The 18475-nt window shown below is 31.6% G+C and overlaps 1 protein-coding gene across 2 annotated transcripts; it reads left to right on the top strand.

The window, feature by feature from the left end:
• Positions 1-4844: 4844 nt before the first annotated feature.
• On the top strand, positions 4845-17580 carry LOC124914224 (probable leucine-rich repeat receptor-like serine/threonine-protein kinase At3g14840). Of its 2 annotated transcripts, XM_047454731.1 has the most exons (23): positions 4845-4988; positions 5064-5226; positions 7107-7178; positions 7293-7364; positions 7439-7510; positions 7598-7669; positions 8077-8148; positions 8227-8298; positions 8380-8451; positions 8540-8611; positions 8730-8798; positions 8894-8965; positions 13233-13298; positions 13479-13553; positions 13648-13683; positions 13781-13821; positions 13896-14498; positions 14594-14719; positions 15540-15658; positions 15738-15948; positions 16062-16299; positions 16689-16839; positions 16936-17580. In XM_047454731.1, exons 1-23 carry the CDS (start codon positions 4895-4897, stop codon positions 17326-17328), a joined length of 3033 nt encoding a protein of 1010 aa, XP_047310687.1. In that variant the 5' UTR covers positions 4845-4894; the 3' UTR covers positions 17329-17580. The 2 variants fall into 2 exon arrangements, with proteins under 2 accessions (XP_047310687.1, XP_047310688.1); XM_047454732.1 differs by lacking the exons at positions 4845-4988; positions 5064-5226 and adding an exon at positions 6296-6527.
• Positions 17581-18475: the final 895 nt, after the last annotated feature.

Genomic DNA, 18475 nt, shown 5'->3' with positions numbered 1-18475 from the left:
TCAAAACTCCTTCTCAAACTGTACAAGCTTCTTCCAAAGCATACAGCTTTTTGAATTTTGCGTGCAATTCACATCGATGTAATGAAAGTGGAGGACCCACGACAATGACAAAACGCCCCAAATAATCGACCCACTTCTGATCTTTCTAGGGGTATATTTGGCACTGCTTCTCTAATCACAGCGACAATAATGTCGCCGATATGTGCATATTGATAAAATTTTGTAATACCCTTTTATCTCGTCCTTTTAATTGACATAGAAAAATGCATGTTCCCACACGAATCTCAGCAAATGCTTTTTTTTCTCCATTCTAAATTTCGCGTTTCTACCCTACTCTCTATTCGTTTTATTGTAGTGTATAAAGTTGTACTCTATTTTTAATAAAAAAAGACTTAATGTAGATTAAATCAATTTACAATATTATCTTTCTATTTGATTTTTAACTTAACGTTTGATTTTCAAACTTAATAAAAAAAAAATTGAATAATTTATATTCATATATTCATAAAAAAAACATGTTGATTATATTCAAATTTGAACAAGATGTTTTTCGTCTAAGACACCCTCAAACTTTGGGCATGACTAGTAAGATCGTTATTTATTGTGCCTTAGCATGTGAAATTTTTTAAAAGCACAATCCCGCCGTCATGACCCTAGTATAATATAACGTGTTTTAAATAAAAATCGAACTTGTGATATTTGATTTTTTAGCACCATTTTTTATCGGAAAAACTCAGCAATGATTAAGCCATTTATTTAAATAAATGAACTTTTTACTAATATAATCAAAATAGTGAGTCAGCCCATAATGATTGAGCCAAAAACTACTCAATCACACAAACATAGACAAACAAAAATAAACAAAACAAAAAATGAAATGAGGCAAGCATAAGGCAAACTAAGTTATTGGGTTGTTGATTTCTTTAATTGACTCATTGGTATTGAATCACTACTTCAGAAAACAAGGACATAAAGGAAAAAATATATAATAATTAGACAAACAATCATGAATTGAGAGCAGCTTGCTTAATCATTAGTAACCTTATTTTTTAAAGATTCAACAGCTATATTTTCCTATTTTAAACTTTGATTTTGTCACTCATGTAAAAATTAGCCAATTAGTGGACTCGTATAGCTTGGTTGATCTTTGATTATTGTGATATTTTCAAGTTTATATCACTGAATCCAATAAATTATATCAATTATTTTATCGATTTAAATAATAAAATTACTTTATTTTTAAATATTTTATTTTATATTAATATTTGTTTTTCTTTCTCTCTCCTCCTATGTCACCCACCTGAGATCCTCTTATTTCTCGGTGAGTATTGTTTTATTTGAAAAGAAGATTGAGACCCAATATTGGAGAGTTGAGAAGGATCTCAGGTTTGTGATTTTTAGCTGCTGGTATGAGATCTGAAGCTGAAAGAGTTGTTCAATTTGTTGATTTAGATATTCAGTTTCCTCGTAATCAGTTCAAAATCAACAACAATAACATCAAATGAATTCCGGTTTGATGCGATACTGATCTGCGACGGTGGAGACGGTTTCAATTGAAAGAGAGGGAGAACTGGGTGGTGATGATAAACATATTTGATTTAGGATAATTTGATCATAATAATTTGATAAGAGTTTTTTATTTATTTGATCAAAACATGGGTTTTTGGGAGAAAAACTCAAATAATTCCTCAAAAGAGCTAGTAGTGTATTTAATATACAATTTTTGCTGTTTAAATTTATCTATTTACAAATTTAGTTGAGTTTATAAGGATAAATGTTACTATTTTGATAAGACTTAAATTAAATGAGAACAAGACCCTACAACGTGATAAAAATTTATAAAATAATATTAAAAAAATTATATGTTTATACAATTCAAATGAATGAGAGTAGTTGCTTGAACCATGACTAATCTTGATTGGAAAGATTATTGTGGATGTGGATGTGGATGTGGATGTGGATGTGGATGTGGATGTGGATGTGGATGTGGATGTGGATGTGGATGTGGATGTGGATGTGGATGTGGATGTGGATAGCTATGGGTATCTATCTGCGGGGTAGTGAGGTACTCATTCCCGAACCCTATTTTTATTATACTATCCGTCCTCAACTCCATACCCGAAGGGTATCTCTATTTGTGTCATCATCCCCAATTTAGCGGGTGCCCGATCTCCGACGGGTCATTACCCGATTAAATATTTATAAGATTTTAAATATTAAAAAATAAAAAGTATAACTTTAATATTAATGATATAAAAAAACATTACTTACTCATACATACTTATGTTGTGGCGGTCGAAAAATATAAGAACATTATTGTTCTTATAATTAAATAAAGAACTAGAAGAATAATGTTAGAAGAAAAAATTAAAGAAAATAATATTGAAAAATTAGAGAAAATGATGTTAAAGATAAAGGATGAAGAGAGGGAAATAACATTTTGTAGAGAGAATGATGTTGAAGATTAAGAATGAGAGGAAAGAAATAACATTTTGAAGAGAGAATAATGTTGAAGATTAAGAATGAGAAGATAGAAATAACATTTTGTTATTAAAATATATAAAGATAAATAATAATGAAAAATAAATATTTTGGTTTACATGAAGGAAGTGCCGCCGATAGACTTTTGCTCCTTAACTAGGAGGGTTTCGGATGAACTTCTTGCAGTCAACCAGTTCCCTAAGGAGAGTAGGCGAGCAAAGTATATATGAATTTGAAAAGTCACTTTTTAACCAATATAATAATATATATATATATATATATTAATATTAATATAGTCGGGTTTCGAGTTTGACACATTTTTCATTTCCGATGTCGAACATATCGAGTAATCTTTTATCATTCTCATCCCAACCCTAACCATCTGAAACTACGGGTATACATATACTCATTGCCATCTCTAGATGTGGATGTGATATAATTTTATCATTTAAAGTTATATAGAAATGTGGTATAATTTTATCATTTAAAGTTATAATCTATATAATATTCCTAACTAATGCATATTAAAAACTTTATATGCAGATTATGATTGCAAGGAATTCAATCATGGTTCTAAGAATTAGTCACATTTAGTTATTCTATTTTAAAGCTAACTGCTACTATATTGGATGACAAATATTTGGAGTTAATTTTCAGGAATTGTTTTAGTTTGATTGTCCAAATGATTGGAGATTCAAATTTATTATAATTTAAATGGTCTTGGTTATATATATATATTATTTGTTAAAAACAGTTTTGTGTTATTTTTGAAGAGGTTTTAAGGATATTTTAATATATTGAATTTATTTAACTAATATAATTAATATATAATAATATAATAGTCTTGATATATTTTGATGTATTAATTTTAGATATTATAAAATTAACTTAAATTTTAAATATTTTTATTTGATTAATTCATTTTTCATATCATTTAATAATTAAAATTAAGTATTTAAATTTAAATTTTTTAATTTTATTAAATATTTTTTTTTTTTAAAAATGACTTAACGTTAATTAATTAAAAAATTTAAAAAACGAAAAAAAATCATAAGAGTTTCTGTATTTTTCTAGACAAACTTAGAAAAATTAAGTTCGTTACGATCTAAAAACAAATGAATTACAAACAATTATCGGAATTACAAACAAATTTAAATTGCGTTTATCTCATTAAAAACGGCGTTTTTTAAATTTATTCATTCAAAAAATAATAATAAATAAAAATAACACCCTTAGAACGCAATTACGTGTGTATTTTGCAAAAGAAAAATAATATAAAGCGAAAAAATAATGACAAAAAAATATATATGAAAATAACGTGTCAAAATGAAAAAAAAAAATAAAAAGAATTTTCAAATTTTCAATTCATTAATAATTTTATCATATTTTCAATTTCTATTATTGGTCTTTACAAAACTACACAATTTTTTTCCATGATATTGTACTGTTAGTTCCACCTACCACTACATAATACATTAATCCATTAAATATTTGACACGGTTAACTTTTATTTTTCTCGACTATGATTTACATTGTCTTGACCCATACTTTTGATGTAAGAGTTTTAGGGTAATTTTTTTTTTCAGTAATAAGTGTTCTCATTGAAGAGAAAAAATAATTCTCCATAACTAAAAATAGCCCTTGGTCTTCTTCCAATCGCGGACAGTCTTATTTGAATCTCAATGTGTCCACTGTTTTGTGATTCTCTTTTTATTCATTATTCAAAGAATAGTGATAGAGGAGATAATTTGGAAAATAAGACGAAAGAATGAATAATTGTCATATCACTATTGAAAAAATGATAAAATGGGAGAAAAGAGAAAAGAGAAATTTTTTATTATTATTTTTTGTCAAATCAAATTGTGCCACGTTATTCTCTTTAAAAATTTCTTCTCCTGTGTATCTCTATAATATGGTAAACATTATCAAGATTTATTACGGATAAAACTGTGGAATAATCCTGTAATGATCAATAGTGGTTCATTTGTTCTAGCAAAGTATTATATAATTTGTTTTGATTGAATTGTCTAATTGTTTTTAACTAATAGATAAAATTTTAAACTATTTCTTTTATGCGTTTGAATAATGTGATTCAAATGAAAATATATTTACCATTCCTTATATAGCAGCCCCTATATTAATTTCCAAAAATTACAGCTAACTAAGCTAACTTAGGCTGACCATTTCCATCCTTAGCAGCCCGGCTGGGCCCGATCCGACGACTGACTTAATTTCTTAATAGATATAAATGTAATAAAGTCTTTGTTGAATAATTAATATATTATTTAAGAGATTATTGTATTAGTAATTATTAACAAATGAATATAAGAACCCTCATGTTCTCTCTCCCTGCAATCAGTTCCATTAACAGTGCCCACAAATTTCTTTTCATAAGAAATTTTTTGAGATCCAAATGAAGTTGATGATGAGAATCTATGTTTTAACACTGGCCATATGTTTCTTCTTTACTCATGTCAATGGAACTGCTGTTTTGCCTGCTAGTGAAGGTATTCATGATCATATTTCTATTTCTCTTTTGAAATAGTTAGTGATTTTAATTGTGGGTTTGAATTATTTTATAGTGGAGACTCTTAAGCAAATTGGAAGGACATTAGGAAACGATAATTGGAATTTCAGTGTGGACCCGTGTAGTGGAGAATCGGGTTGGAATGTGTCAATAACAGATAATGCAGTAATATGTAATTGTTCATTCTCCAGCAATACCACCTGTCATGTTGTGAGAATGTAATTTCCTCATCTTTTATCTTCTTTCTTTCTTTCATTTTTTTTAGTAGAGTTAATTGATTATTGATAGTTTGACCAACAAATTGGTGTTCTTTCTAAACTTGGGTTGTCCCCAATTTTGCAAGATTAGAACTTGTGTGATGAAGTGTTATTTGAAAAAAAAAGAGATTAGTGTTAAAAAACTTGTTTTGAGTAGTTTTTATATATATTTTCATTTTTATGGATTTTATTTGAATTCGAAAACCCTATTCTATCTCAGTCACAAATTTCATTGATACGATTTATTCTCGTAGAACATTAGTTGAATTCCACCTCCCTTATTCTAGCTTCTCCATTTTACTAAATTTAGATTAACCTCTTTAAAAATACGAGGAGCATCGATTGAGAACTACTCCACTTATACTACTCAAGTTTGTATAACGATTATACGTGGTAAAACTTCCTCATCCTTGTTTAAATTTATATCCACAACCAATTTATCTCACGAATTCAATAAGCACTAGAGTATTAATATGAAATTTTTTAATAATCTCATAATGAATTATTTATGATAAATAAATTTCATGGATTATCTCGGTAGGGTGTCCGGAATTTGAAACATGTTATGCTCTTTAGCATGGGTATAGGGCATGTCTACATCTTTGTTCGACTCCTTATCTAGTTAGATAAATGAGTCAGATTTGAGTGCACACCAAATAAATGAATGAATTAACCATTTTTAACACACATCTTAAAATTATCGAACTTATCTTATTGTTTAAGAAAAAATCCTTCCTTTGTAACCACAAACTTTTTCTTGCATTTAACTAAATATTTCTTATATAAACTAGGGGTTGAAATAGAATAGAAATGAAAATTCAGTGTTAAGTTGAAAGATATTAGAAAATTTGAGGTAGAATTGATTGAGGTAAAATATAGATGAACAAAGACATTAGGGCATAACTTAAAAACAAAATCAAATATAGGGGCAAAATAAAACAAAATGAAGCATAAAGCATTAAAGCTTACCTCGTTCGTCTTCTCCGGCGGGCTTTCTGCTGCCGGCCGGAGGACGACAGCGGTTGAAGGCTTGCAGATTAGGGAGACTTGGAGGAGCAAAGGCGGGATTCACAAAACCCGAGAGGTTTTCTTGTAGCTTTGCCAGAAAGTTGGGTTTTCTGTTTTTACCCGGTCTCTAAGGTATGATTCACAACGATGGTGGGTCTTCCCTATTCGTTGGTGGCTGCAACTGTCTCACTTGGGGCAGGGACGCAGGGTGGGTGTGCGAGACGAATTGAAAGAAACCATTCTCTTCCAGTATGGTACAAAATTTCTATGATCCAATTACAGAGATTGATTGTAAGAATTTTATTAGGTTAGGAACATATTTGGTTTCTGCAGCCATTAGGAAGGATCGAGCACTAGAGTTGTCCAAATAATCTGCTCTGAAAGAAAGAGCAGAACAGAGCAAATGTATTTTTGTAGTATATATCTGTGTATTACAAATGGTACAACAAGTGTTTAAATACATAAGTGATGAATGGTATAGTGAATAATGCAAAAAGTGACAAAACCCAAATGACAAAAGCTATGTTGATTTAGTGGCATTAGATGTATTGACAGATTTTGATAGTTTCATATTGAATACATGAAATTGATATACCTAACTCTCTTTCTCATTTTCACAACTACTCAATTCCTTGTAACTAATCAAAAAATTTCAAGCTCCATCTCTTGGTGGGCATGATCTTGGCTTATTTATTTCATGTTTCATATTGCTCTCTCGATTCTATTGACTTAGTATATTTTCCATCACTGTTTTTCTTGTGTGGGGATGGATTGTAAATTAAATTAGTTTCTATACATTGTGCTACAAACTAATCTTCAATTGATAAGTGCAGATTCCTTAAACGACTAAATCTAGCGGGCAGTCTCCCAGCCGAAATTGCCAACCTACCCTTCCTTCAGGAGATGTGAGTATTCATATTGATAAAGCTAAAAAAACCTTCTTTAATTATTGAATGTACATTATGTTATTAGATAGAAACTTAACATTTCAGCAATTTCATTTTGGTATATTTTTGCAGTGACCTTACTCTCAACTATCTTAACGGAACCATCCCTCGAGAATGGGGCACCAGTACCCAACTCCAAATGATGTGCGTAGTTCTCTTTCTTGACTGCCTCATGGTTCAAAATGGGGGTGATTATATTAATGTTATTTGTAATGCAGCTCGTTACTAGGAAATCGAATAAGTGGAGAAATACCAAAAGAATTGGGAAATATTAGCACTCTTACAAGGCTGTATGTATTCATTACTCCATTTTGTCTTTGCATATCAAATTCATGGTTTAGCTTTAATGTTTATGTTGGTTTGAGATATGTTTATAGTGTTTTGGAGTTCAACCAACTATCAGGGGTCATCCCTCCAGAGCTTGGAAACCTCACCAGTATAGACAGCATGTAAGATATATTTTATTTTTATTTTTATCAAATAACATTAATCATCTTCAAACAAAATATGAACAATAATAATATACTGAAACACCATAATGATTGTTTTTAAACAAATATCTACTAATTTAGAATTACTCTTTTTATTTCCTTTCCTTTTATTAAATTTTAAAGTTTGTATAAATAAATTTTTCGTTGCTATAAATTCTAATAATACAAATAATGTTCATCAATCATCAAGTTATGTCAAATGTGTTAATCTAAAATGACTTGTTTTCTCCAGAAACATGAGAACTTGTAGTAAATATTGTGCATGAAGGAAGGCTGTTTATTCAATCAACTAGAAATTTAGAATTTATTCATTTGAAATAAACCTAAGGGAAAAAAGATTTGACAATGTTTATTTGATTATTAAGGTACTTGACCTCGAATAATTTATCTGGTGAACTGCCACCAGAACTTGGAAAGTTGATCATGATGACAGACTTGTAAGTATTGAATTTCACATTATTTGTTTTTTCTTCTTGGTTCATGTGATATTGACATTCGTCAAATTATTGATACAGTCGGATTGGTGATAACAATTTCATGGGAAAGATACCTGATTTCATCCAGAATTGGTTGAATCTCACTAGATTGTGAGATACTAAATCTCAAATTTATCCATTCATATTTCTTTCATTCCGGTAAGTTTTGAAACAAAAACTTGAAAAATGCAGAGGAATTCAGGGTAGCGGCTTGGAGGGTCCGATACCTAATGGGATCTTTGCATTGACAAATATGATTGACTTGTAATTTCTTCGATGCTCATCAATTTATACTCTTATTATAGTGTTGTGTCAAATCATTATTCTTGATTTAGCTTAATATGATCTGCAGAAGAATAAGTGACATAAATGGAACTGACTCGCCATTTCCAATTATTCGTAATTTGACAAACCTGAATGTACTGTAAGTTGAATGTTATATAACAATCTCTTCTTTTCTAAATTAAAACCTGACATATTTTCCAAATATCATAGGATTCTCTTTTCTAAATTCAACGTCACATATTTTCCAAATGTTATAGGATTCTGAGGAGTTGTAATCTCGTTGGATCATTACCAGACATCAGCACACTGAAGAATTTACAAACATTGTTAGTAAATGTGCCTCTTTTTTCTTGATCTTTCAAATGTTGTGTATAAAATTCATGGTGGAAATTGTTGCAATCATATTCTATGTTTCTTGCAGAGATCTTAGCTTCAACAAATTAATTGGAGAAATTCCAACAAATTATACTCCTCAGTCAAAGCCAACTTACCTGTATGGATCTTGCACTTACTTTTATTATAAAAAATTTGTACAGGGAAGAATCACAAGGTAGTCAATGACATATTGGTATCCTTTTGCCTTGATAAGGGTAAGCATACAAAAATCTTGGGAGAAACAAAAGAAATGGAGAGACATAGTCACTCTATCGATCAAACCAAGGATTAGATGCAAAATATCAAACCAAGGATTGTGCAAGAGTTTTAGGTTAACGAAGAGATAGTAAACAAAATAAAAAAACAAAAAGTTTGGGCCAAACAACATAGGCCTAAACACATATTATTCAACTTGTTCTAACATCCCGCAAACTCACGATGAAACGATAGAGGTTATACGAAAGAAAAAAGAAGTGCGAAGCAGAGTGTCTTCGTTAACATATTAGCAATGTGTGGGCGAAGGATTAAACAAACAAGTGATGGCACCGAGCTATAAATGGTGACATCTCAATCTGAATCGCATTCTGAATATCACAAAAATAGATTAGGATTATAAACACACATCTGGATGGAATCCATGCAACTAAATGATTTCACAAGTAGTCTTCCACCAAATAAGTGAGTCACCAAAGATGCAAAATCTAGAAGTCGACTTACAATCCATAAGATACCAGTCCCCAAAAGACTCTGAAACTGAGTCACTCTTTGGAGATACGAGAATAATGAGAACAACACCCCTAACAAAATTTAGTAAACAAAGTTTTGTAGGAACTCTGGTTAACCACATGAGAAATATTTGGACGAGACATGGTAAAGTAAACCAATCTCCCAACATTAATACGCTATATATTGGTATATTTGATACACTTGTTAAGAAAAAACCAACCTGAGATAATCAACAAAACAAATCAAATAAAAATCAATAAAATCAAGGACACAGAGACAATGATTTTAGCGTGAAAAATCTAAATTCGATAATAAAGCACGGGACCGTAGACCTCTTAAAAACACGTTCACTACAATATATTGTAAATATATTGTAGTGAGTTATATCAAGTATTTATAAGTTCACAAATACAAAATCTTCACCGTTAATGATAGATTATAAGAATAAAAATAGATTTTGTGAAATACTCAAACCACTATCTCAGAGAAGTCAAAACAAAAATCTAGATTGGTCGTATTGTAGAGGACATCATGATGATTCACCACTTGTGATTTGAACTAAAATCGATATTATTCGACTGCTTGATCATCTCATCGAAACTCTAAATACACAACTATATTTTCTCCCTCTACATCATTTTGTTCTTTCTATATATTTTGTTGATGTCCTCTCCTCCAAGCAAAGAGAGTTGTTTAATAAAAAATTTATTTTACTTTGAGTTTTCAGCCCTTGTTGTCCAAGCCCATCACATGAGTTGGACCCAATAAATCGTGATGGTTATTAAAGATCTTTATCTAACAATGAGGCAATAAATTGTTTTTTCACTCAGTTGTACTCTAATCAATTAGAGTGAGCCATTCTTACCCTAATGGATTAGAGTAAGCCATTCTTATGATTTGACGCTTAACAAAATCTAAACAACAAATGCAGAGAGCAACTTATAGTAGACCAACTTTAGCCGAAATTAGGGATGGTACGATATACCAAAATTTTGTATTCATACTGTACTGAAATTTTCGGTATAAAAAAAATTATACCATTACCGTACCGAAATTTCGGCATACCTAAATCTCAGTATGATACAAATAACATACTGAATATTTGTGATATACCGAGATTTTAGTACGATATCGGTATTATACTGTTAATACCGAGTTTTGGTTTTAAAACCTTTTTTACTCTTTCGAAACGTGAACTTCTGTGTTTTAGATTTCATTGTGTTTTGTGTTTAGGATCAATTTGAGAGCATATTAGACTTCATTGAGTCCATTTTGATAAAAACCAAATACTTTATAATGAAATCAAACTAGTTTCACATATCGTAAAACAAAATATTTAAAGATTGCATTTATTGAATGTTATTAGAGCATATTAGACTTCGTTGAGTCCCTTTTGAAATCAAATGAGGTTGTCTTTTGTGTTTGTGATGAACTTGAGAGCATATTAGACTTGATTGAGTCCATTTTGAAAATAAACCAAATACTTTATAGTGAAATAAAATTAGTTTTACGTCTCGTAAAACAAAATGTATAAGGATGACATTTATTAAATGACAGAGTAAAAAAAAAAATTTGATTTTTAAAAAACTAGGATTTTTGTAACTAATAAATTTGTTTGGAGAAAGAAATGAATCTGCTAAAAGTTTAGATAGAATAAATACATTAAGAGATCATCAAATCTGTTTGGAGAAAGAAATGAATCTGCTAATGTTGTTTGATTCGTTAATGACCTCCATCTTATTATGGAGTTAAGGCTTAAGACTTAGTTATTTATAATTCGATTAGTTATTTATTATATTTTTAATTTATACATATATATCAATATATTTTAAAAAAGTCCATGTAATAATTGAGAGTAGTTTGAGCATAACAACAAAAATATTACACAAACACGAATTCACCTTGTCACCAAACACACTCGAAACTCAACAAAATTAATCATTTGGAATGTAACAATAAAATATAAGCAAAAAATGCTCGTAAATGAATAAACATAACATAAAATCTAGTGTTAGGTTCTCAAAAAAATCAATCAGTTCCCTGCCCGCCTCCACCGGTTTTCCTGAAGAGATCTCACCTATCGTTATAATAATAGCGTTGTGCAGTAAACGCATCAGTCGACCGCGATCACTAAATGTCCTACGGTTCTTTCGAGCCAAATAGTCCACTAGAAAATAATCGGGATAGAGACCCATTAATTCAATCTAACCGAACTTGCGGTTTCTATTCAAACATTCAAAACCGACGATCGACTCATGATCACCCACTAAATGCCAATCATGTTTCAAAGTAGGTTTCAAATCACAACCACTCCTTTGCAATGCAAAAACAAGTGAGGTCCCGTCTCTGCCTTTTCACAACACGTTCTATAGCGACTAACCATAATTCACAATTTTTTTATTCATCTATCATTCATTAAGATCCCTCAATGCATGACACTCTATCCAAAACGAGATTTTTGAAAGAAATTTAGAATCTCACAACTTCTACCATATGATGTCATATGGAGCAATCTCCGTAAATAATATTTAACAATGACCAACTTTAAAGGAATCCATATTTTGACAACGTAAATTATCACGTGAAAAAGGAATCACTACCTTGTGCTCTACTAAGAACAACAAGCTTTCAGGTAAGATTACCCTCTATCATTAAGTATTTTCCTATATCTGATTCTACTCACGAAATAATTCGAACGTTGATGGAACATATCCTTGATCGAAGCATTTCTACAGATCTTGACTGAAGCGATTGTTGAAAATGACAAGACAAGACTTCTGACACTGCACCAAACATCGTCCTAAAAGTTGTTCGATAAACCGATTTTAATTTATAAATATTATTTCGTTATTTTAGGATATAACGGAATTTTGAAAAACTCATACCGATACTGTACCGATTTTTTTGGTAAACTGAAAAATTCGATATTTTATGATATTTTCTATATACCAAAAATATCGATAATTTCCCACCCTAATCAAAACCAACAAAATAGGGGATAATCTTCGGCCAAACTGGAATAACCATTGACATATAAGCTTGCACTAACAACAATCAAATATCACTTCTTTTTTTCTTGAAACAATCACTACCTTAACCCAGAAAGTCTCTCCTCTCCTCCTTTTGTTGCTGAAATTTGTTTGGTCCTCAAATGTTGCTAAATCCAAACAAGACTTAAAGAAAAGAAAATAAGAGGTTGTTTGATCTTGGCTTATTTAATGATCCTGATATTATATAACTTCTATGACAAAACAAAAATGTTACATTGATATCAAAGCTTGATTCTAGCAAAGAAAATAAATTATTAGTGGATCATATTTTATGACTTCATGACTTTAGCATGACGGTCACTGCTTCTCAATAGAAACCATTAATTATGCAACCAATTGTTAAAAGAGTTCTCCAGAGAAGATACGTCTTTCTTACATGGTGAACTTAACAAGTCTCAAAGAATATGACCTGGACTCAAATGTTGCTCTATAAGATGATGTGTTGGGAAATTTTACACCTTGTAGACAAGCAAGTCTTGAAGGGGCAGTAATGTTACATAAGTTTCATTGAGTTTCTGTGTACTCTTATAACTACTAGACTTCTGAATTTTTGTTTGACATTTTGACTTGTAAAATACATAACATACATTTATCGTTGATGTTATGCAGATATCTTACGCGAAACTTTCTTAATGGAACTGTACCTGATTGGATTCTAAGTGATAAGAAAAATGTGTAAGTCTTCTTCCAAAATTATTACCACCTATTATATATAAGGGTTAAAGGTAATAGTGATAAAGTTAATATTGTAGTGTCTTTTGACACTTAGGAATTATATAATCTATTGAAGTACTCCATGCATTGCTTAAATCCTTTTCCTGTAACTATAACTAATGGACTTCATTTTTTATGCAGTGATCTCACGTACAATAATTTTAGTACTACCTCCACCTCCACCTCCACCTCCGAGTCATGTCAAATAAATACCATGTAAGAAACCTAATTTTACTTAGGACTATTGAAACACCATTAACTTCGCAAAAAGAGATCTGATGAAGTCTCTCTGTCTCTTTTTTTTCTACAGAAACTTGTTTGCAAGCAATTCAGAAAATTTAATATCGTAAGTTTCAATATTTCAACTATATACCAATCATAACATTGTTCTATTAAGGAACTAAATTCATTAAACAATTTATCATTTGACTTTTTTGTTATAGTGAGACTGCTTTATGCTTGAAAAACCCTGTGTGTCCACGAGGTATGTTGGAATGCTGGAGAATCCATTTTTTTCATTCTTATGAACCGCGATGATCTTCTGTCATTTTCTTCCAGATTTGGACTCTTTGCATATAAATTGTGGAGGAGATGACATAATAGTTGGAAGTACCAGGTATGAAGGTGATACGAATCCAGCCGGGCCAGCAAATTCATTTGAAGGAAATAACTGGGCCTATAGTAGCACCGGCCATTTCCTGGAGGATAACCGTCCTAGGTCGGCTAACCTCTCTAAAAATAGTTTCGGTAGTTTCCTGGCTGTAAATACATCTAAGCTCTCCGAAAGTAGTTCTGAGTTGAGCATGAATGCACGAATCACTCCCATATCATTGACATATTATGGATTCTGTCTGAAGAATGGGAAGTATGATGTAAATCTTCACTTTGCTGAAATTATATTTACCAATGACAAAACCTTTAGTAGCCTTGGAAGGCGAATATTTGATGTTTACATTCAAGGGAAGAATGTGCTTAAAGAGTTTAACATTGAGAAAGAAGCTGGTGGGGTTGGCATTGAAATTGTGAAACATTTTGAAGAAGTTGTGACCAACAGGACTTTGGAAATTCGATTCCAATGGTCTGGGAAAGGAACTACTGGGATCCCTACTAGAGGAGTATATGGTCCTCTTATTTCAGCTATTTCTGTGCAACGCCATGGGGGTATATATTTCTTTCCAATAGATAGATGTGATTTGAATATCCTATATAACATTTTTAACTAAGAAAAATCTCATTCAATTTTTCTCTCAATACAGGAAAAAAAGGAATCTCAGTTGGTGCTATTGTCGGCATTGTTTTTTCTGTAGTGTTTCTAATAATCTTAATTCTTGGCATTCTTTGGAGAAAAGGATGCATAGGACATAAAGGCAGTATGTATCAAGGTACCTTTTCTCTAACAATCTCTTGTTTAGTCAAGCTTACTTATGTAGAAATTGCACATTACCATATTGAACTATAAACTCAAAACAATAATATTGATGGATCAATTGAGTTCTCATATTAATTACGATTATCTTAATCAGTCTGCAAGATTACCATATTAAGAAAGGCTTTCCAATTGTGCTTGAAGGATTTCACCTTTTGATTATGGTCTGTATTTGTCGTCGTTGTTGTATGGCGACTTTAGGGGCAAGGGTTTTTGTTTTATCGTTAGTATTTTCCTTTTCTCCCTTTTGCTTTGATTTTGAGATCTCATTTGTAGAGACCTGAACTGTAAATGGTTGTATTTATTGCTGTGGTAGATGTGACCTGTTTTTACTACAGATTTTACCTTTTGATTATGAATTTGTTTAATAAAAAAGATTAGTAAGGTAAATGTAAGATTTTGAAAGGTTGTATCATTTACATCGAGAATTTTGAGCCTAATGTTGTGGGGATGGAATGTTTGAGCGATCATCTGACAATGCTTGACAACCTGCTTTATTTGGAAGGACAAAAAATTGGACTTGGCTTAAATTTTGTAAACTTTTTTCAAATCTTATTTTTATTTTTATTTTTGTATGAAACCCCACAGCCAGCCATGACACCCACCTCAACTTAAGGCGTTTTAAGTGGAAATTGAACCCGTGACTTTTGGTCTCTTAGGAACCACTCTTGTCACTTGAACTACCTTAGTGTGTTATGATTTCATATTTATTTTATTTATTCCTATTAGTTTCTTTGATAGGAATGGTTCTTAATTTTTTCTTCTTCCTTCCACAGATCTAAAGGAGATGCAACTTCAGACTGGTTCATTCTCCTTGAGACAAATTAAAACTGCAACAAACAATTTTGATCCTGCTAACAAGATTGGAGAAGGTGGTTTTGGTCCTGTTTACAAGGTATAAATTGAACGATTCAATTTTTTTTTTTAAATCATACTAGTATCGAAGGTCTCACTACGTATATTATGATTTTCAGGGAGTTCTTTCTGACGGAACTGCAATAGCAGTAAAACAGCTCTCTTCCAAGTCGAAGCAAGGAAACCGTGAATTTGTGACTGAAATAGGAATGATTTCAGCTTTGCAACACCCTTATCTTGTGAAGCTGTATGGATGTTGTATTGAAGACAATCAACTATTGCTTGTGTACGAGTACTTGGAAAATAACAGTCTAGCACGTGCATTATTTGGTAAGCCAAAGTGTCCTATCAACTGTTACTTCTCTTTAGTATAAAGCTAAACATATATGTTTTATATGAGCTAATTTCCTCTAATGCACTTGTTGTTCTAAAAAATTGCAAAGGTCCTGAAGAATCCCAGATCCACTTGGATTGGTCTATAAGGTATAAGATCTGTATTGGCATAGCTCGGGGCCTAGCTTATCTTCATGAAGAATCAAGACTGAAGATTGTCCACAGAGACATCAAGGCTACAAACGTGTTGCTTGATAAGGATCTTAACCCTAAGATATCTGACTTTGGTTTGGCCAAACTTGATGAAGAAGAGAACACTCATATAAGCACAAGAGTTGCCGGAACTTAGTGAGTCACGTTACCCTATTATGCCTTCTTTGATCTAGAGTTATTTCGAAATAATATGAGATTTAAAAAAAAAATCTTGTTTGATGAAAAAACGAGTTATTTGAGTAATGATGGAAGAAATGAAGTGATGGAATGTTGGAACCCACATCAAACAAGCCCGTTTTTAGGTCTATGAGCTTGTTTGGTTTCATCATCCACTCTTAAGCTGAATTTTGTTAGATCCAGGGAAAGTTAAGTTCTATTCCCACTTGAAATACTTTGAGGTCATGTTAGTGTTTGTTGTGCTAGGCTTAGCGTTCTCTAGATAAAAAAAACCTGATTAAAAGGAGAAGACACTGATTTTGGTTAGAACATAAATATACTAACCCGTTTTATATGATTTGATGCAGTGGCTATATGGCTCCAGAATACGCTATGCGTGGCTATCTAACAGATAAAGCCGATGTTTATAGTTTTGGAATTGTTGCTCTCGAAATCGTTAGTGGGAAAACTAATACAACCCATAGACCAAAGGAGGAGAGCCTCTACCTCCTAGATTATGTAAGTGAAATAACTTGTAAACTATTTTTTCTTTTACTTTATTTCCATTCAATTCCAATATTTAACACTGACGTTTATTCTGAAATCTCAATATAGGCGCATATCTTAAAAGAGAATGGAACTCTTATGGACATTGTGGATCGACGACTAGGCTTGGAGTTCAAAGAAGATGAGGCAATGACAATGATCAATATAGCTTTGATTTGCACCAATGTAACTTCTTCTTCCAGGCCAAACATGTCATCTGTCGTGAGCATGCTTGAGGACAGGAATGTTCCTGAGAATTTGTTATTGGATTCGGACTCTAGCGTATTGAGCCACAAGGAGAAGATGAAACAGATGATGAGCGATCTCGAACAAACAGACCCAAACATGACGCAAACTCGCAGCTCAATGTCTGGACCGTGGTCTGCTTCTTCCACTTCGGCTGGAGATCTTTACCCCATCACGGTAAACTCCAGTTACTTGGCTAATAGAGACAAAGTGTGAGATGAAAAGGTTAATAAATTATTCTCTTCAACAAATTTAGAGACTGCAAAACGCCGAATTCGCTATATGTTCTGTAATTTATATATGTTGTTTGGAAGCTTGACTCAGTTTTGGATTTCTGTGTGTACAATTTTTTGTTTGTGTGAATTTTATTGTAATCTTTTTTGTTTATTTAGTTCACTTCAATTATTAAAGATTCAAAGCTATTTTACTTTTACCAATTAAATAAGATTTATTTTCATGCTTTGTTTGTTATTTGTAGTTTTGGAGACTATTTGTAGCTTTGGGATATAGAGATATTAACACAACTGATACCAAGTGATGAAAATGTTATGTGTGATGATGATTGAGATAGAAGAGAGAAAACTATGTGTATATACTGCTGGAGAGACCTTTGTATACTGCTTTTTATGCAAGAAAGGATGTCTCTCCTTGTTGGCAAGCTTTTATGCTTCCTTTCTGATGATTGAGATAGATGAGAGAAACCTATTTTTGTGTATAGTGGTTAGGGACATAAATGAATTGAGTTGCTATTCTTATTGGTAAAGCTTTTATGCCTCCTTTCTCGACAGCTATTCGGATCTCATCTCATTCGTCAGTCTTAACGAGTTTGAGCTCATTTGAAAATTTAAACGAGCCAAACTTAAGCTTTTAGACTATTCAATTGGGACCTAATTGCATAGGCCAAACCAGACAATTATAATAAACCTAACATTGATTTGTATATTATGATGAGAGATCCCAAGGGTAGATTCAGGCCTAAATTCAGACATTAAACTATTGAAAAATCATCTTGATTCCTGTATATATTCATTCTTATTCTTATTCAGGCAATGATTCAAGAAGAAGATTTTATATAGGTCTGTACTTCTTCTTCCCTAATTTGACAATTTCAAAAATGTTGTCCTGAAATTCATGGATTACTGGAACAGATAAGTTTCCAACATTAGTTCTTGATTTATATTTATTCTTTCACATCTTCTCATTCACTTGAGGTTTGAATAATAATAATTAATGGTCCCTTCAGCCATCATACAACTTTAATGGAGACTCTTCATTAGGAAAATTAGACTCGGCAGAAAGATGATCAGTATGCAGAAGGTTCGAAACAGAATCGAGAATCTCCATCAATGATTCTTGAGAGAAC

Source organism: Impatiens glandulifera, chromosome 9 (genome assembly GCF_907164915.1).
Source record: "Impatiens glandulifera chromosome 9, dImpGla2.1, whole genome shotgun sequence".
Classification (NCBI taxonomy): Eukaryota; Viridiplantae; Streptophyta; class Magnoliopsida; order Ericales; family Balsaminaceae; genus Impatiens; species Impatiens glandulifera.
This window is presented reverse-complemented; position numbering and strand designations above follow the sequence as displayed.